We start from the raw sequence: 20,846 nt of genomic DNA, 5'->3' as shown, positions 1-20,846 counted from the left end.
TTGTTTTTAAAGGAGGGGCGTTACTACCAAGGGCCTGAATCAACAACTGTACAGGCAATACACTTTTCAACCGTCAAACACTCCACCTTTCAGGTCCTGTCTGGATTTTTTTTTTATATAGATATGACACAAAACTGAAAAAACTTACTTTATTTTACCTTGTGAATGATTATTTCTATACAGTTACTTTTTTTTTTATTTGCAACCACCTCTAAGAGTTTGGTGACAAACAAGCAGATCAAAATATCACTACAATTGAACTGAACTTTAATTTCACCACCAAGAAATCGTACAGTAAGATATTTACAGTGGTGGCCAAAATTATTTGAACATTCAGCATGTTAAAAAGGTTTCAGCCCTTTTTTTTTTTTTTTTTTTTTTTTTTTTTTGCATGGGCAATTAAACTACAGATGAAATGAATGAATTAAATATCTACAAAGTCACCACTATGCTTTTTTTTTTTTTTTTTTTTTTTTTTACAATGGAACAGAGCAGTCATAAGGAGATTTAAGTAACATTTCATATACATAAAAAAATACAAACAAAAAAAACATTGAAAATTATGGGCTGGCCACCTCAAGTCCAGACCTCAACTAAATAAAGAAATTTTTGGGGGGGGTGAGTTGGAAAATAAATGGACATTTCTTTTGTACATTGGCTCGAGTTGCAGAAGGTTTAATCTTAAAGTTCTCAAGAAATGTAATGACACTGTGCCGAAGAAGTGCTGCTGTATGTGCTGCAAAAGGTGAGTAAACCAAATATCTAAATAAAAAAACCCAGAAGACTTCGTCTGATATCTGTTGTGCTCAGAGCAACCATCTGTTTGTTTCAAGATCATGCTTTTGAAGCAAAAAATTGTCACTGTTTTGAGACCTGTCAGGTGCGCAAATAATTTTGGCCACACTTGTCAGTGTTTGTTGGAATAAAGTAAGATGAGATGAAAAGTTAGAAAAGCATTTTTACATACAGTTTTTAGGACAAGGTTGTCAAGAGATAAAATATAGCGTACATATTTGATTCAGAGATGTAAAAGACTGATAATACTAAAGTTAAATAAAAGTACCTGGAGTGCATTAACTCTAATAAATCTGTTTTTTTTTTCCATTCTACGGATGAAATTGTGACTCATGCTGCCAAAATTGAAAGATAGATTTAACTTTTAAAACATATGCTCTGCCCAAATCTGGATGATATAAAAAACAATAATTTTGCAACACAAGCTCTCTTCTTGGTGTCTATTTTTTATATATTTCTTTACCTTTTGAATTTAAACTACTAGTATTTACATTAAGTTGTGGATTTTGTAAGCTGGACCAAAGTTCCATTTAGGTTGCAGTTTCAAAATCACAATCATATCACATGCTTGGTGTATTCATGGAGGTGATCAGGATATCTTTATAGTTTTATAATTTATTGCTGCTTCTGGTTAACACTTGTACTTTATACCCCTTGTTTGTAATAAATCCCTGCTGGTGAATGACATCATTAAGAAAAACATGATCTTTAACCTTTACCTTATGTTGTTGCTATGTCATTTAAGTTCCATGGTTAACACTGAGACTGAATGTGATGTACAAGCATCTTAAAGCATCTCTTTAAAATCCAGGTCTTGTTGTGTGATCAGCAGCTGAGCACCGTCTCTAGTGTTACGTCTAAGGAATTCACTGTGTAAGCAGTGCAGAAAACACTGAGCGTGTTAGCACTTGTCAATTGAAGGGTGAGCTCTTTCTCTGCTGCTCCCACTTTTATGGCTGTATGTTGAAACAGCCTGAAGGACACACAAACACACATACACACTCACCACGTCTGCACACCCTCCAGCATTACTCACAGAACTCACGTCATCATCATCATCATCGTCATCAGCCTCATCATCACTTTTATTTGTGTTAAGAGTTTGGTCTGAAACACAACACTGAAACTGACTATCGTGTGGACCCAAAACCATTTTTTAAAAAAGGGACAGAAACAAAAGAACCATAAATATATAAAAAGGGGTACATGTGCTTTAGCTACCAGGAATAAGAGTGAAATTACAGACAATGGATGGCATTTAGAAAATCTTTTACAAAAAGGTTGTTTATGTTTTTATTTGTTGCTTGATGTTCTTCGTGGCATTTTACAAGCTACCCAGCTCCTGCAGTGTTTGGTCCAGGACTTGGTGCATTCCTAAGTTTTCCTCTTTAGCTTTTGATAGGCACTCTGCAATGAAAAGTAACAGATGATATAAAACAGGCAGAGATCAGAAGGACAATGGTTGAGTTGATAAAACGTGGAGAGAGCGAAAAGAATTAAAGAAACAGAGACGAGGTAAAAGAGGAAAAAGATCTTTATTGAACTAAAGCAAAAGGAGCAAAGAGAAGTTAAAGCAAAGGAAGAAGAGAAGAGACAAAGTGCTTCTGATCAGGCAAGAAAGTGAAAACGCCATGACCTCAATAAGAGGTCTACAAGGTGTTCATATCATTGAGGGCATGATCCAGCTCCTCGCTGATAGCCTTGTATTTCAGCTTCTGAGTGTATAGCTCGTCTGCAGGTCAAAGGTCAGAGAGCGGCAGAGCAGGTGGAGGAGGGGAAGAGGAAACGAAGACCAAGGAGGGAAAAAGAAAGATCAGAGATGACAGAGTAAGAAATTAAGAAATAAGAAGGTGTAATGATTCAAACAAATAAAAGAGACTTGAGAGGAAAGATTCAAACGAGGCGTACCTTCTAGGTCATCTATGGTCTTTTCCAGCTTGGCCACTGATCTCTCTGCAAACTCTGCACGGGTTTCAGCCTTAAAAGGACAAAAACAGAAAAAAAACACAATGAGTGTCCAGTCAAAGCTAACCCTGAGGATGCAGAGAGGGCAGAGAGGAACTTACCTCCTTAAGTCTGTCATTCAGGATTTTGATCTCCTCCTCGTATTTGTCTTCTTTCTCAGAGTACTAAAGGAAAAAATGAAGACTTTTTAAACATTTAAATCCTGGTTTTGTTGTCGTTTTGAAAGAATATGAATGTACAGACAGTCAATATGAATGAATAACACAACCTCTTCTTCTCACCTTGTCAGACTGAGCCTCTAGTGACTTTAGGTTGTTGGTGACGTTCTTAAGCTCTTCTTCCAGATCACCACACTTACTGTTAGAAAAGATAATCAAGTTTATACTCTGAACACATCCAACCAAGGTATTCGAATTTATGTGTGTAACTTCTTTGGCCAGTTTTACTTACAGCTCTGCAATTTCTGCCCTCTCCTCTGCTCTCTCCAGCTCACCCTCCAGAATCACCAGTTTACGAGCAACCTGACATGAAGAAAAGAGAATAAAAAACATAACAGATGAGCAGATACTCTAACTGTAGAACAGTAAAGTGTGATCTCTTTCCAGTGTTTGTACCTCCTCGTATTTGCGGTCCGCTTCCTCAGCGATGTGTTTGGCTTCTTTGAGCTGCATCTCCTGGATCTCCATCTTCTCCTCGTCTTTCATGGCTCTGTTTTCAATCACCTTCATCCCTCTGAGGATCGGGAAGACAGACAGGTTTTAGAGAAGCTCAGGACGTGTAGTTCGGATACAAAACAAACAGCTGCAATCTGTTGGTAGTCTGTTCAGATAAAACAATCCAAACAATCTAGTGTCTTGCAGTTTTAGCGACTCAGGCCTTTCCGAGTTCAAGGATATTTTCATAGTTGATACTTTGTGCCTAGAAATGTCTCACCTCTCGCTCTCATCCGCAGCCTTCTCAGCCTCCTCCAGTTTCTGCAGAGCCGTGGCCAGTCTCTCTTGAGCACGGTCCAGCTCCTCCTCCACCAGCTGGATCCTGCGGTTCAGGGATGCCACATCGCCCTCCGCCTATGGACACAAGGAGAGAGGAAGAGAGGGGGGTCAGGGGTCAGCCAGGAAACACGCTGCAGCTGAAGGAGGAAGGATACTGTTAATGATGGTGGAAGCTGCACTTTGGAGGCGTGTTGTTCATGATTTAAGTGAAATGTGCTGATTATTATCTCGTTTTTTTTTTTAAAGAGCTGCTCTGAGACACTTTAAAGTACATTTTATGTTTCATCAAGCCTGTCTGACCCACTTTAATACCCTTTGGACATTCATACCCCAGTTTTCTTCAGTCATACAGCTCAGATCTGTTACAGGCAATCAGTTTCATACTCAACAACCATGATGAGTCCTGGACTTTGTAGCTTGACCACATACTCAGAAAACTGCTGATGCAGACTAGCACAAGGGTAATTTCTTCAGTTTTACAGCTCTGCTGGCCTAACAGCTGTAATGTAAGCCCATATATGTTTGTAGGACAACAGATTACTAGTTGTGGGTCTGTTTCCTGTGGGACTGATATGACAGATAACCATGTCTGCTCTGCTCTTCCTGTGTCAAGGCTGAAGAGTAAAAGGAAAATGTGTCAGCTCATGCTTTTTATATGTTTGAGCCAAATGTTCAATGAGAATAAACTTCACTTTAAGAGTGTTTTATAGCAATACATGGGAGAAATTCAGGGTAATAGACGCTGAAAAGTTGCCACTCTTCGAGATCACAATGAGGCTGACAGTTGGTGTAAAACTGAGGGCGCTCGCTGCTTTTCTTCGTCTTTGAGGAGATATAGGGCGGGTTTGGGTTAGATAACACAGCCGAACAACAGTCAGCGAATTAAAGTCTCTAAAAAGACACCTCAACTTCCTATAAGCCTCTGAAACAACCTCATTTGACACCTTTTAAAGTAAAATCGCACGATTTTCAAATGGAGTTCGGTGGAAAAGTTTTAAAATCGTAAAAGAAGCAGCACGTTAGGATGAAAAACGCCACCTGCAGTCCGCAAGAGAGTAAAATCGTTACAAAATTTTTGATGAAAGTGTTAAACAGGTAAGAGAGTGTGAAAAACACCGTGAAAGTACGACAGAAGCTGTAAAAATGACACTTTGTCTCACTTTTTCGTGCAGTTCCCGTTCAACGTCCAACTCCCTTTGTATTTCCAGTGCACGATCCTCTGCATCGTCAACTTGTTGCTGGAGGGACTGGATTTTCTTCTTCACAACATCCATTATCTCGATTAGTTTGTGCTCTCAAACGCAAAGAAGCCGGAAGAAGAGAAGTAGAGGTCTTGATTGACTGAATATGCCCTGAAAAGTTATTGATTTGAAGTTTCAAGCTCCGAGGAAAAGAGTTTTTTTTTTCTCGGGCAGGAAGTCAGGGACGTGCAGTGTTGGGATGGGGAGAAAAAAAAAAGGGCTGGGAGTTTTCAGGAAATTTATGGCGAGATCCTCCAATCCTGTGAAGAAGCCTGGTCTCGGATGACATCACAGGATTTAGGAGGGGAAGGCACTGCTCCTTTTCCTCCACAAAAGAGGTGTGTAAAAAGTCAAAGAGGGAGAGTCTTGCTGCTCCATTGTGGACTTATATGGCAAATGTAAGGTGTTGCTTAAGCCACATTTTTCTGATGCAGGGCAGAGATCAGAAGAGGAAGAGCAGAGGTCTGATTCATCAGTCTGATGAATCATATTTAATGTGAATCATGGTGTATGGTTGGTATTTTTTTTTTTTACATGGGGGAGGAAGAGAAGAGTGTGAAAGGACAGAGAGGGTTGTAAAGTGGGTTGAATGAAAAAAGTCCAAAGATTGATTTGATAAAAAGAGGAGGAGAAAAGGAGGTGGACCCAGGGTTTGGGTGTGGCAGAGATAAAACTCTTCTGCAGGGCTTGTTGACCTGCATTTGGCTGGAATGTAAATTGATTTGCTTGCAGGCATGACCCTCAGCCATGGGGTGGCGACACATTCCTCCAGCGCCCCCTTCAGCCTCCTCCTCCTCCTGCTCCTCCTCACTCATCATTGATTTACTCCCTGTGTGTGTCCTTGTGTCACATTTATAGGCACAGGAATCCCTCATAAGCTGTGTGAAATACACCAGTGGAAGTAATAAGGTTGGACAAGTTTACAAAAAGCAGACCCGGAGGCTAATGATAAGTCATTAGTGACTGAAATCATATATGATCTGACCTTTGACCTCCGGGGTCTTATCTCACCTGCTTCTAATGCTAGATTTGGACAAACTGTGAGGAAAACTAACACATAACGCTAAATATATATCATATAGATAAATATACTTGGGTTATAAATCATTATTCAGTGACGGTGCCAAGTTGTTGTGGTTTAACTTGTTTTGACTGGCTCTGAGGCTTTGCCAACTCCTTTTATTTTCTATCACTACCGGTTGATTTTGTCAAACAAATTATTTTGGCTTAGGAAACTGTGATTAATTTTAATTTAAGTTTTATGACTTTTTTATGAACCGTATGATTGTAAAGATTAAGAAAACATATGAGCGCTAATGAAAAATAATCTTTATTGATGCTGTGTAAATGTATGCTCGATTTAGTATCATTTTCTTATCTTTGTTGTTTTCTTAATCTATTTTCCATTATATTATACTCTATCTTATCTGATTTATATCTCCTGTGTCAAAACCTGGCTCGTGGGTTTTGACAAAAACTGACTCAGACAGGGATTTACAAAAAGTAACGATTAATTTATTTCAAAAAACAAACAGAAAACTAAATTATAGGGTTGTCACACCTGTTTTAAATCTTGTTTGAACCCTGTATTGGCAAATGTATCATATTTGATATGAGTTTCAAAGACCTCGATCTTATCAGTATGATATATAGTTTTCTTAAAAACTTGTTAAAAAATGTTTTAAAAAATTACAGTCTACTCTCTTGAGGATTATCAAACCACTACCGGCAATTGAAGTTATATTTTGGCCCTTTCCAAAATGGCTGCTCTCATGAATCAATGTTATTTTACAAGGAGCTGTGGTAAGAAAAGCATCTAAATTGTAACTTGTTTTTAACATTAATATTTTCTACGCTTAAAGGATTTGTATTTATTAGAAAATGTACTCAAAAAGTTGCTTAAACTGCCCAGTGTGTCAATTAGGGATTGATACCTTTCACATTGGAAATCTATTAATAGTCAACGGTACCAATTTTCAGTACTTTTTTGTGTTTATGTAGTAAAAAAATTCTATTTGTTTAATAAAAAATATATTTTTTTCAATTTAACATATTTATACTTCAATATATAACCGTATAATGCTGCGTTCATGTCCAGTATGGAAAATCGTTTACTCTTCCACAGTGACAAGGATGCATTTAGGTACCTTAACATGGTACCTTGTGATTTTTTGTGAATTGGTACCCGGTACTTTTGACAGAATTTGGTCAGAACCTATAAAAGTACCTAATTAAGTGCCAATCCCTAGTATCAAATGTGATACAAAAAATATATCATGAAAATACAATAGAGCAAATTTTAAATGTATCTAATTTTTTTATGGATTTTTTAAAGAGTTCATCTCACTTTTTAAAATAATCTCTATTTTCTGGCAATTTTTTGATGGGTCAGGCTTTAATCTACTGATATGTTGTTTATATACGAAGTATATTGAGCTACTTTGCCTAAAAAGTAATGCTGATAACAACAAGTTGTACAGCCTCTTTCTAAATGTAACTTGAGCTTGAAACACACCTTTGTCTTTTTTAAACTTATCATCCCTGAATATAAAGACACAGTAAATGAGAGGATCACCACTTGAGTGTTTTTGTGTCTTTAGTATACAGACAGCTCCTTAAAAGCTAAATCCAGCACTGTTTTGTAAAACTTGTCACCTTATCTACCTCAGATCTTGTCCAGGTAACTGAGACACTGACACAAAGCTGTGTGTGAAAGCTGCTTTAAAGAGGTGTATGGCCATTCACTGTAGTTGAACAAAAGGTGTGTGCTTTAAGTCCAGACAGAGCAGAAAATATCTCCCCCCCAAAAAAGGCCAGAGCATTGATTTCATTAGAAACTGCAGTATGGGGTTCTCTGTTTGCTTAAGCTGCATTCCTGGGATTCCTGGTCGGCTACAGGCCGGCCAAGTTTTGTCTGTGCTTGAGGAGAAACTCTGTTACAGGCCTCAGTAATACACTGATAACAGTTAGATTGTGATTCACGGCTCTAGCTGTGTTGGAAGAAAGAATGAGGTCATTTTAAGGGTTTTAGTCACGTTCTTTAGAGTTTTGTCGGCTTATGCTGGGGAGATGTTGAAGTGCTTTGTGTAAAATGCTTTTAATCATATATTGTACAGTATCAATACAAGTTAAACACACAAGCTTAACCTCATATTGATCATGTTGTTCTTTATTTTGGATACTTAGAAATTGGAGTACCATGTGGATAAAGTTAGTGGTGTCATCACCCTGCAGCTGTGTTTTATCACCCCAGAATCAACCAAATTACATTAACAAATGTGAACCAGTCCAGACATGACCTTTTTGTGGATTGTGAGCAGCACTTTTGCAACGTTTTGTAGCACCCAAAGAGAAGCACATCTGTTTGTAAAACCTGGACACGTCTCTGTCAATTACCTTCAGTCATGGAGTCACTTATAGTTAAAGACTGGTTATCAATAGTTCACTGAAGACTGAAACCTAAGTTGAGGTGATCCAGTGTTGTGTGAATAATGTGTTTCAGATGGGGTTAACTCACATCTGCGGCCTTCTTCTCGGACAGCTCCAGTTTCTCCTGAGCATCCTTCAGGGCCTCTGAGTACTTATCGAGCTCGTCCTCTGTTCCTTTCAGTTTCTTCTGCAGAGCCAGGAGCTCGTCCTCCAGCTGGAGAAAAACAAACATGTCAGCGTCAGGATGGAGATAACCAAAACAAACCAAGAGCTTTGAAGGTAAGCAGGAATGAAGCTCTGCACAGAGGAATATAATTATCTCAGTGTGCCAGACAGCTGATGACCAGTTTGGAAGAGAAAGACAAAGGTTATATGAACTTATTCAGACTTAGAATCAGTGAATACCCAGAAGTACTCTGATGTTTGACTGAGGGTTACAAATCTACAGATCCAGACACTTTGAGCTAAATGCTAACATTAGCTAGTAAACCACCTCACAGGATGTGAACATGAAAATTTCTCGCTTGTATGTACTTCAGTGTTCAGAAACTGAAAGAAATGGATGTAGCCAGCACAATGGCACACATTTTTAATGTGTTTTTTTAATGTCATGTTTGTTTTGTTAATTTTTTAACTGTTATTCCGTAGCCACAAGTCTGGCATATGTAGGTTGTTAGGGTTTTAGTTTTAAGGGTCTCAAATGAGGAGCCACACATTTTGTAGAAAGCAGGAAATTAAGATTTCCATGTCTGAAATCCTTATCATCAAGTCGTAGCAGTAAAAACTTGTTAAGCATTTTATTTTAATTGAACTATAATTGAACTATAATTGACAAAATAAGGAACTCCTGGTATTAAATTTTTGTTAGGAGCTAGTTTTGAGGTGATTTATCAATGTATGGTAATAAATCAAGAGGAGCAGTTATTTTCTCAAAAGCTTCTTCAATGTCATTGTTAACCATTTGAGTCACCCCCTGCTGGCCATACAAAAAATTACGCCTTTGGTATTCAGTTATGTCAGCCTAATAGCATTGCCTAGGTCATATCTATCCTTCCCAACATTTCCTAAACATTTGAATTATTTTGGCAGCCTCTTAGCAGGATTTTCAGAGTCAAAGACGATGATTTAAAAAAAAAAAAAAAAAGGTAACAATAAAAATATAGGCATATAAACATAGTATTATAAACTGTTATAAAAATTGTGATACTTAAAAAAATGGGTTTTTACTTCTTTTCGAAAACTTAGATATATGGCTTAGGCAATTATGCTTTAGGCTAACAATATGGAGAGTCAGTCGCCCCCTGCTGGCCATACAAAAAAAATGAGCCTTCAGTATTCAGTACTGTTAGCCTAACAGCAAAATTGCCTAAGTCATATATCATAAACATTTAAATTATTTTGTCAGCAGGATTTCCAGAGTCAAAGACGGCGTTTGATTAAAATAAAATAAAATAAATAAGTTAACAATAATAATATAGGCATATAAACATAATATTATAAACAGTACTAAAAATGATATACTTAAAAAATGGGTTTTTACTTCTTTGCCGAAAACTTAGATATATGGCTTAGGCAATTATGCTTAAGGCTAACAATATGGAGATTCAATCGCCCCCTGCTGGCCATACAAAAAATTAAGCCTTTAATATTCAGTATCGTTAGCCTAATAGCATAATTACCTACGTCAACATATCCAGCCTTTGTGGTGGCAAGAAGCAAAACATTAGGAAACTGTTGACACAATGAGGATTCATCCTCTGGGAACCATGAGTGTCTTTATAATAATTCACACCAATCCAGCTGTTAAATGTCCACACTTTTCTTTGAGTAGCAAACATAAACCTTGAAGTGAAAAGAGTTAAATCCTCTGGAAACTGCTGAAAACAGAATGATTCAACCTCTGGGAACCATGAATATCTGACAATACATATTATTAATCAATCTGTTAATTCTTCTACTTATAACTGTAACCTCCTGGTGGCAAAGAGCCAAACATCAGGAGACCACTACAAAGACAGGGTGTCCACGGGGTCTTAAAATGTCTTTATTTTGGTTTTATGAAGTATTAAATTTTAGAGGTATTCAAGCTCTGACTCCAAAAATATCCATGAATATTTATTTTCCTCCATGCGACTGTCCTAATTGGGCAGATAAAGTTCTAAAATATTATAGAATAGAGTAGAAAAGAATTACTTTATTGATCCCAAACTGGGAAAATGTTGTGTTCACAGCAGAAATTGACAGAGTCAGTAGAAAAATACAAAAAAAAGAATGAAATGAAATAATTTCTCATTTTTTCAGCAAGCTGGCCTTGAGTAGGTTTTGTAACTTGTTGTGGGAGTGTCAATAAACCTCCTTTAGTTTAATTTATTCTTTCAAGCTTTATTCCTCCTCAGCTTACATCATTTCTGTAAAAATGCAAACTACAACTGTTAAAGAGGGGTTGCCAGCAACAACTCAAAGTTGCAACAAAGTCTTCAAACTTTTTGAAAGTTTTTTTTTATAAAGTCTTAAAAAGGTATTGAAATCAAACTCAGGATTGAAGAATACCCTGAGAGAGAAGGTAAAATGAGTTTCTCAGAAGTAATTCATGTCAATTCAGTAACTTAATGTCCACGGTTTTGGTGGTCCATCTGATTATGACATGTCTTTATATCATAAATCTGAACCCCCTGGTGGTAAGGAGCTAATCCTTCAGAGACCACTAAAGCAATGAGGATTCATCCTCTGGGAACCACAAATGTCAAATCTTTTTATGAGTCTTCAAGTCATTTCTCTTGAATACCACAAATAAGAACCTTGTTGAAACAAAACGAGAGTCATCAGGAGACAATTAGAGGGTTTATAGGGTTTGATTCTTCCCCTGGGAACCATGAATGTCTGAAATAAATCCATGCCAAGTCTTTTAAGAGCTGTTTAGACATTTTTCTTAAAACCATAAATATTCCTCCCTCATTGGCAAGAAAGGAGTCCCCGGGAGACCATTTAAGGGTTGAGGGTTTATCCTCTGGGGTTGTATTTACACACTTTCATGCCAGTCTATGTAATCTGTTTTTAAATACTTAACTTCAAAGTAGAACAGCTCACTTTGACCTCCTTTGAGCCACTGTGGTAGCATGACTTGAGTTTTAGAAATGTTCCCTTTAATCTTGATTGTCTACAGAAACTTCTGCCAAAACTTTTCATCAGGACTCTTCTCTTTTGTGGAGCGTACTTCCAAAGTAAACCCTGAATAATGGAGCCAGAGAATAATGATAATAAGGGGTAATCAGGGACATTGTCCTGGAGCTGGACTGGACTCTGTTGCCTGTGTTGCATGTTGATGTTGAGTATTAGCTTTGTGTATTTTCAGTGTCTTCCGTCAGCTTCTCTGAGTCTGAGTTTTGGTCCCATCAGGCCAAGAATAGCAAAGAAAGCATCTCTTAGCGCTGTGTGTGTCGCTGCCATCCAAACAAACTAAAGAGCTCTGGGTAATCTTCTAGGATTTCATGCTGACTGCTTCTTGATCTGAGAGACACGCTGGGGGTCCATGTGTGCGCTGCCAACTGACAACTGTCACTCCTTGTGCTCTCTGAGGGTGTCATTAGAGCGTTAGCCACCAGAGAGGGGATTCTTTCCACTTGCTTTAATGAAGCTCCTGGCTTTGTCCGTGCCTCCAAACTCCCTGCCCTCAAGCATTCCTCTCGTACCGCCATGATGACGACACCGCCTCCCACTGAGCAATAATTGCCTTATTCTGAAAACCTCAAATATCCCATTTCACTCCGAGCTCTCCTTTGCTTACACGAAGAGACGCAAGTACGCTATCATTAAGTTTACCCTCAAAATATCAGGCTGTCTCAGAGTTCTGCAATGCAGCACCAAATATGGAAGTGCAGAGATGTAAAATTTGTGAGGTTTCCCTCTGCACGCTTCCAGTCAGATAAGGATGCTGGGTAATGCAGTTCTCCTCTCTTTTACAGTAAACTCTTCAGACTTTTCTGGCTCTATTCTTGCGTCCCTGCAGACGTCCTCCTTCTCCAGTAGACACAGCACAGGGCGCAGTCTGAGCTGCTCCCTGTGATGCTGCAGTTGCTGCTCTGGGAAATATCTGACATTTCAGGCAGTCTGCACAGTGGGTTTGGTGCTTTATGGGTTTTTATTTGTCTGTTTAACTCAGACCAAACTAGCTGTAAATTGGTATTGTTTGCAGATGGCAGATTAGTTAGTTTTTAGATCAAATCTGTCTCTTTTTCCACAACAATTGATCAAAATTAAAAGATTAAAACACACTAAAAAGACGAGCACTCTGACACCTACTTGTTGCAAACAACAAGTTTCAAGCTCAATTTTATTTCCTCCCATTTAAAATGTGGTTTCAGTCATGACTATAGTCCTACACTTAGAACTATTTAGTGAAGATATGAACTTCTATGTTTAAAATCTTACATAAAACATCTATTTAGAATTTTAAAAACTTTAGAAAAAGTGTAAAAAAGGTAAAAGGTAAAAAAGTGTCACTTTTTAAATGGTTTCTTTGATTTAACATACTTAGGAAACTATACTTCCCTCTTCCTTTGCTGCTGAAGAAAGATTTTTCATGTATTAGAGTAGAATAGAATAGAATAGAATAGAATAGAATAGAATAGAATAGAATTTTTGCTGCAGCAGCTCACATAAAAGTGCAAAAATGCAATAACAATAAAAAAATAAAGAATAATGATGATAAGAATATGAAATTAGAAATTTTAAAAAATATAAAGAAAAGTAGAAAAATATTATTTCATATATATATTTACATAGGAGCAAGAAGATATTTATATTCTTTATTTAATCATTATTTTCTTTGAAATTTTCTGTGAATTTTTTTTTTTTCTAATTTTTGCAAACACTTATCTAAGTAGTGTTAAATTTTATTTTAACATTTTTTTTTTATCTGCACTCCGCTTCTCCTATGTGCTGTACTTTCATTTCTGTTCTTGGGTCAACAGAGTTGATCTTACCCTATATTTGGTCAAAGTTAAATTAACAACACCTAAAAGTTGCTTTTAGATTAATTGACTGTTTCCTTAGCCCATCTCTTTTTCTGTATCTCACCTGCTTGGATTTGTCCTCTGCTGCCTTCTTGTCGGACTCAGCCTGCTCCGCCCTGTCGATGGCGTTCTCCTTGTCCAGCTTCAGCATCTGCATCTTCTTCTTGATGGCCTCCATGGTGACAGCCGGGTCTCAGCGTCTCACAAATTTCAGGGAAATAAAAGGTTTCTTCAGGTGAAGAGCTGCTGCTGCAGATGTTCAGGGGAGGACACCTCAGGAGATCCCTCTCAAGGTTGACTGAGAGAGCAACCGGCAGATGCAGAGAGGAGAAGAAGAAGGAGGAGGAGGAGGAGAGACGGAGAGAGTGAGCAGAGGACAGGAGAGGAGGATGCAGAATGAGAGTGGAAGGAGTGTGATTTAAACTTCACTCAAGGTTTGGAGACAGCCCCAGTCTCTTGTGACAACCCTTTCCCTCCGTTTACCCCTTCTGCCACTCCCCACTTTGGCTACTCTAGACCTCACGGTGCCCCCCCTCCCTGATCTGAACCTCACCTCTTCAAGGCTCTTTGGAGGAACAGCATCGTGTTGATGTGTTGGTCACATCCCACCCCTCTCCTTTTTTGGGTCATGGCCTTCTTGTTTTGGACAGAAGCGAGGAGAGAAATATCTGATAAGAAGCAGCAGAATGATCCGGAGCCCAGACTTCAAAAGGACGTTGTGCACATTAGTAATATGAGTTACTGGAGGTTCATTTTCCTCCCCCAGCCTTGAGCTGCATATCCATACGCCTGTGCTCTTACTTAGGAATGTTCAAATTGATGTTAATACCAGAGTTGGTTTGAGGAGGACATAGTTTTCATTCTAGCGCTGAATGAAAAAGAGCTGTATGGAAAATGATCCAGCCAAAGAAAATTGGGGAAAGAGCAAGATGTCTGCGTGATCCACACCAGGCAGCTGGAGCTTTACAGCCGAGCTGCACGGACATAAACCACAGGTCTCCTGCAATTAACGTCCTCCTAATTACTACTGGTCTGACAGACTTTTATTCAATCACGTTTCCCACAATGCACAAGAAAGAGACTTTGTTGACAGCTTGTTTTACTGAGAAGGTTTCCAGGAATGGGGTTCACACACCTAAGAGGTATGAAGAAAATAAGGCAGGCAGAGTCATCAGTGCATGCTTCTTATTTCCAGATCAGGAGTTAAAGCAGAAATTAACTTACAAGAAAGTTTATGTGAGGGAAGAATGAAAAAGCAGATTTTATTTGTTGGGTAATTCATGTTGATTTGTTGCAAACAGTATCAAACTTGAAGTTAAGCGTGTGAGATGTATATGTGAGTGTGTGAGTGTGTGTATATTCCCGATGACATCAGCACTAATGGACCTGTCTTCTTGCTCTCAGCTCCTCTGTGCCAGCTGCCTCAGCTAAAAATAAAGAGGACAGGGGAAGACAGAGAACAGTGAGGACCCTTTAGTTACATCTGCAGAGAAGTGTGGACTCATGCTCCTCTTAATTCAGGTTTTGCAAGAGCTGGTTCTGCAGAATGCATCTGTTAGCTGTGCTGTCAACTTTATAGAAACGATTTAACCTCAACGTAGTCTTTGCAGATGTCAATCTAGTTGTGCTCAAGTTTTCTGCCTGTTAAAGTAAGTTTGTCCTCTTCATTGTTACACACTAAATGCTGCAAAAGTCGCTTCTCCTTATCCCGACTTGATGTTAGGTCTCTGTAGACATTATATAAATTTATCAGGGTCTAGACAGGCTAATGTGTTTGGTAAGCGTCTTCAGATAACATTTGTTGTTATTAAGAAAAGAAATTACTTTATTCATCCCACAATGGGAAAATTAACAGAGTTACAGTAGCAAACAAAAAGTACAAGGTGAAAAACATTACAGTGAGAGTATATTACATAGAATAATATATTAAGTGGAATCTCAAGCATAATAATAAAGGTAAATTTTGAAGATTTATTAATACCAGACCTGTGATTTTCTGCTGTTACTGCCATAAGAAACCTAATTATTTAGAGGATGTTTCCAGATAGACCACACGTAATGCTTCTTTAAAAGAAAAAAACACATTATGATGCAGCATTGATTATAATTAAAACCCAAATTTTCTTAAACCACTTGGTGTGTAATTTGGTCCAGTTTTGCATACAAGTCAGTGACAAATATGGGTTGGTGTGATGTTCAAACCAAAGGTATGCTTTTAACTTGTTAAAACAGCATGTTAGGTCTTTGTTTGAATGTGTAGTTTGCATTTCTGTTAATGCCATAGTATTTTATATGACATTCCTATCATTTAAAGAAGTTAAAGAATAATTCCCATTGAATTGTCAAATGCTGTAACCACAAAAGCATGACAAGTATTAAATAATTCACCGTTCTAAAAGTATGCAAGTTTTAAAATTAAGTTATTTATTATGAAATATCATCCATCTTATAGTATACTTCACCCTTTGATGCCTGTTATTGTGAATTCGTGACATACCCTATCAGGTCTTGATGCAGTTGAGATGACCTGAGTATGCCACTAATGTGTATTGATTCATATCCTATCCTAATCCAACAAACCAAGGGTTGTATCAAATACACAATGTGCCAATATTATGGTCAGAGGGTGAACTTATTATATCTATAAATATAATATAACTTATGTATGACTATTGGTTGTGCTGTATTGTATTTTATAAACTCTGCTCAATCTAGCATCTGTAAGAATGCAATAAAAATAAAAATAAAAAAATATCAAAACTTAAATATTATTTTTATTATTATTATTATTATTATTATTATTATTATTATTATTATTATTAATAATAATAATAATAATAATAATAATAATAATAATAATAATAATAATAATAATAATAATAATAATAATAAATAAAAAATAATAACAAAAATAATTCATTTAAAAGTGCCTTTCTGGACGCTCAAGGTCGCTTTACTGTTAGTTAAAACACACATATTTAAAACGAGACAGTCACAAAAACCAACATACACACAAAGGTTACATCAAGTTAATATGGATCAGAGGGAATGGAAAAATCAACTTGAAACAGATGGGCTTTAATTTAAATAAGGCAGGAAAGTGTATGTTTCTGATGTGTGATGGGAGAGCAATACACGTAAACAATTCTTTTATATAGTTATAAATCAATTCAGACAGTAAGGGGTTAAATATTTCATTTCTTAACTTGAGAAATGGGTTTTGTTGTCCTGACTGAGTCAGTAAGCCGCAGACATCAATGTTTTCTCTCTATTTTTGGGTCAGTTGGTTTAAAATCATGTTGAATTTCATTTTTTACAGCATAGTAGACTGATAAAAACACATTTTTTTGCACAATATCAGATTCTTTTTATGAGAAACAATGGTTACACTAGTTGAAATGTATCGGTTTTACTGGCTGACCATGTCTTTCACCCATCCATCTGTTTGTTCATTACACAGCCTTGATATCGGAATTAATCATTAAAGTTGTAACTTGGATTAAATCTTAAAACCTCATGATATGTTGCTAAAATAACAATAAAGGTAGCAAGAAATCAGGAAAGAAGAAAGATCTCTGAGAATCTGTCATGTTAGGTAGCAGCGTAGATAGAGTTTTAAATGAACATGCTGGGAACAACTGTGTTTAACTTTAGTGTCAATATTTCAAGTGTAAGCAGAAAACTTGTGTAAACACCAAATTTAACTGTGCTGAAACTTGTTTTAAACTGCACAACTCTTTTTCAGAAGTCTTAAAATGAGCAAATTTTCCAACTTGAAATCCAGTCTCGCAGATCCACAACTTTTTACACTTTTTTTTCCAGAGTTAGAGACAAATATTTCTGAAACTGCACTTGTTGAATTCTGTTTTTTTTTGAAGGGGAGGGAGACTGCAGCCCTTTTTTGGTCTAAGTTTACGAGAGTGGTGGCAGTTTGATAGCTTAAACAAGCTTACATCATGTCCTGCTATGATAAAGAGCGGGGACTGTGTGCCTTATTTGGTCTGTCAGGATGCTGGCTGTGTGTAATGTTATGATAATACACAGCAAGGGTACAAATGTCAGACTTTGACACACTGAATTTTGATTTGGGGAGATGCTTTCTTTTGGTATTAGAATTCTTTAGGTTGTACAGTGAGAAGGAACCAGGAGAGGAGAGGAGAGCAGAGCAGGGGGTGAAGACAGAGAGGGACGGAGAGGCAGAGTGAATCAGATGCAGAGTGAGAGAAATCAGAAACCTCCCACAGGAAACAGAGCTAAACTCCTCTTCTCCTTGTATGGTAAAAACTCCCCCAAAAAGCCACAGGATCGCCTTGGGAGTAGAGTCTAAGTCCTGCTAAGTATAAATCACAAAGCCATGGGAATGGAGGAGCAGATTAGAGTGTATATGAAGCTTGAAGAGTAGATAGAGTGGAGCAGTTTTAGTGGCCTCATGCAACAACGTGGATGCTTAAGTTTGGGCTAAAGTGCTAAAACTTTACGATCAGGGGTAAGATTTGATTTTAATGGTGGATATTATGTTCGTTTTTATATAAATCAGACAGATAATAGGGAGGTTTCAGTCTAAAAGTTTGCTGTGGTAACACCTGGATGTGACTTTTAAGTGCGTAACACCTACGTGATGCACTGACTCAGACAAGCCCGTTCAGTAAACACGTCACCAGGCCTGTTCAGCTCTGAGGTTTCTGCACAAACATGTTCATTAACTATGCAACCACATCCACTGATTCCCCTGACCACAGCCACAAAAACACACACACACACACACACAAACACACACACTGTATAGGGTGCATGGAAGTAGCTGAGGCAAGTAGCAATCTGTTATATTTGGCTCTGTAACTCAGTCCACTTGTATCTATGACTTCTGACAATGTCTAGACTTCATCTTACAGGCCAAGGGATCTGAGATGTGTCACTTTAAAGAGCTACAGTTGTCCTGCACAAGCTCAGCGATGAAAGGCTTCTCACGCCAAACGTGGATGGCGATCTCAGAAGGAAAAACAACACTTATGTTAGTCCCTTTCCCTGCTTGAAAAAGTGTTTTTTGTTCTTTTGTGTACAAAGCAGAATTTAAAATCTATATTTCCTTAAATATCTATCATGAAATAAACTCTTATCCCTCTTTTCTGCCCGTCATCACTTCACTTCTCATCACGCTGTCTTCTCACACACACACACTGCGGTGAAAAATACCACCTGTTAGAGTTTGTGTTCCTGAGCAAGCTCTTAAACCCACGTTATTCTACAGCTAAGCCTCTGCTACCTCCATAATTACTCAAGTAGCTTTGTGCACTATAAAACACTGACATATTAATAAGAGATGTATTTATAGTCTAACGATGCAGCATTACTCCAGCTTCAGTTTCAGGACTCTTTTCACCACTGATGAAGTCAGTGAGATGATGCGTGTTGTTAAGTTTCAGTATGAAGTCAGCATGGAGGGCACATTATAAGTTAAGACAATGAAGATTTGCACTAATTAAGAACAGCTGAATGAAAAGAATGAGTTCATATTAGACACACATGTTTGCACAATTACAACAGAAGTGCATAATGAGTGTGGGATTGTGTAGTATTCAGTGCACGAGGCAGATGAAAAGGAGAAGAACGCCTGCTCACTAGTCACACTTGACAAGAGGACCAGAGGAATGTATTTTTGTTTGTTTGGAATGCAAATTTATTTTTGATTTAGACACAAGGGTACAACCCATGAGGTAATTTAATTTGATTAATGGCTGTTTGGATAATCAAGTGTCACACTACAGCATACAGCGACAAATTAAAGCTTTTTTTTTTTTATGAAGGCACATTCAAAGAACTGTTTTTTAGCAGTTCTCATGGCTAGATGGCAGCACATTTCTCCATCAAAGCTTTTTGGGTCAGCTGATAGTTTGTGATAGGCTCAAGATCTGGAACATTAATGGCAACAGTAAAATTCAAGGGTCACAAGAGACAAAACCAACCCATAAGGGGTCTGCTATCATATATAATGATGACTTTCATTTTAAAGTTTGCTGTATTTATTTTTTTGTTTTTGTAAGCCTAATATAATACTCAGTTTCTGTTATTTCACACACAAACACACATTTTAAGAAGTTGGATTTAAATCTTCTACTGAGTGTTAACGATTTGCCCAGTGGGGGGAGCTACAAGATAAAAACATGACTGGTGACAGGAAAATGAGGTGACTGGAAAAACAACTCAGGATTCACAAAAGCTTTGGAGAATATTTACTGAAGAATACTGATGAAATAAAGTAGCAAAGACTCTTTATTTGCAAATATTTTGGTAGTTCAACTCACAGTTAATTAATTTCATAATTGTTTTAATCTCCTTGTTGAAGAGTTTTGATCCACAGTCTCAAAGAAAGAGGATGACTAAAATAAAGCAGATAGACAGGTGTGTTGGTATAACTTTCTTTATAAGGTCATACCACATAATCTGTCATCTCACTCACTGACTCCTATCGTTGTCACTGTCTGTCACTTATGTCTGAACAGGTTGTTTGTGGTTCCTCTGAGTCACTCAGTCTTTGCTCAAAGTGCTTTCAGTGTTTTTGTTCCTTCATCTTAGTCTTAGTTTTCTTTCTTTCTTTTATTTTCTTTTCTTCTTCTTTTTTTTTTTTTTGCTTGTATTTTTGTCAAATGGATAAATTTAAGCAAGTTTTACTGCTGATTCACTGATTGGTGCAATGTTTACTTGTTATTGTCTGTTGTACTTCTTGCTCTTTATGTAAAATTTTGCTTCACTCTTGGCCAGGACTTCATTGTCCACTTAATTTTATCATTATTTATCCGTTCACAGCTTTCACCTTGATTTTCTTTTATTTATCCATTTTATCTTAGTTTGACTTCTGTGGTTTTTACCTATCTATTGTCATTTTGATATATTTTTTTTATTCATTTTATAGATGTATCTATCAAATTATATTCCTGCTCATGTAAACTATGGTTGGTGGAACCAGAGTACTTTTTAAATCATGTTTTAGTGTTTTAAATATCTGTCATTTCTGACTGTTTTGTCTGGTGGATGTCATTAAAACCTTGCAGCTAAACAAAACTACCCAGGAGTGTAGTAACCTTACCTAACCTAACTGTGAAATAGCTTTTATATCTTAACGAGTGTATACTTGGTAAAATAAAATTTAGATAGAAAAATAAAACTTTGGAGTCAAAAAAAGTGCTGCGCTGTTTATGTGATGTATATTTTAGCTCTTAGCCATTCTGTTTTCTGTAGCTCCAGCGAAAACACTGCGAGGTATTTAAGCAACCATCACAGTGAATTGAATTTATTTCTTATTTTACATCATTCACCATACTGAAGTGACTATTTTGTCCATTTTTAGATAAAGAAAGAACTTAAACGGCATTTTCTGGTATTATTTCGTACCACTGTGGGACTGCATAGAATTC

General features: G+C 37.3%; 1 protein-coding gene across 2 annotated transcripts; it reads right to left on the bottom strand.

Moving 5' to 3' along the window:
- Positions 1–1,839: 1,839 nt before the first annotated feature.
- On the bottom strand, positions 1,840–13,777 carry LOC141804406 (tropomyosin alpha-4 chain-like). 2 transcript variants are annotated; one of them, XM_074688807.1, is made up of 9 exons: positions 13,499–13,777; positions 8,511–8,636; positions 3,694–3,827; positions 3,375–3,492; positions 3,211–3,281; positions 3,042–3,117; positions 2,862–2,924; positions 2,704–2,773; positions 1,840–2,202 (listed from the first exon to the last, which is right to left on the bottom strand). In XM_074688807.1, the coding sequence occupies exons 1-9, from the start codon at positions 13,610–13,612 to the stop codon at positions 2,120–2,122; spliced, it is 855 nt and encodes a 284-aa protein (XP_074544908.1). In that variant the 5' UTR covers positions 13,613–13,777; the 3' UTR covers positions 1,840–2,119. The 2 variants fall into 2 exon arrangements, with proteins under 2 accessions (XP_074544908.1, XP_074544909.1); XM_074688808.1 differs by lacking the exons at positions 8,511–8,636; positions 13,499–13,777 and adding an exon at positions 4,913–5,216 and having other exon boundaries at positions 1,842–2,202.
- Positions 13,778–20,846: the final 7,069 nt, after the last annotated feature.

The sequence above is a fragment of the Halichoeres trimaculatus genome, unplaced genomic scaffold (assembly GCF_033239565.1).
Source record: "Halichoeres trimaculatus isolate MK-OKI-2021-1 unplaced genomic scaffold, fHalTri1.1 fHalTri1_scaffold_15, whole genome shotgun sequence".
Taxonomy (NCBI): Eukaryota; Metazoa; Chordata; class Actinopteri; order Labriformes; family Labridae; genus Halichoeres; species Halichoeres trimaculatus.
The sequence above is the reverse complement of the archived record's forward strand: the minus strand, read 5'-3'. Positions and strand labels throughout refer to the sequence as shown.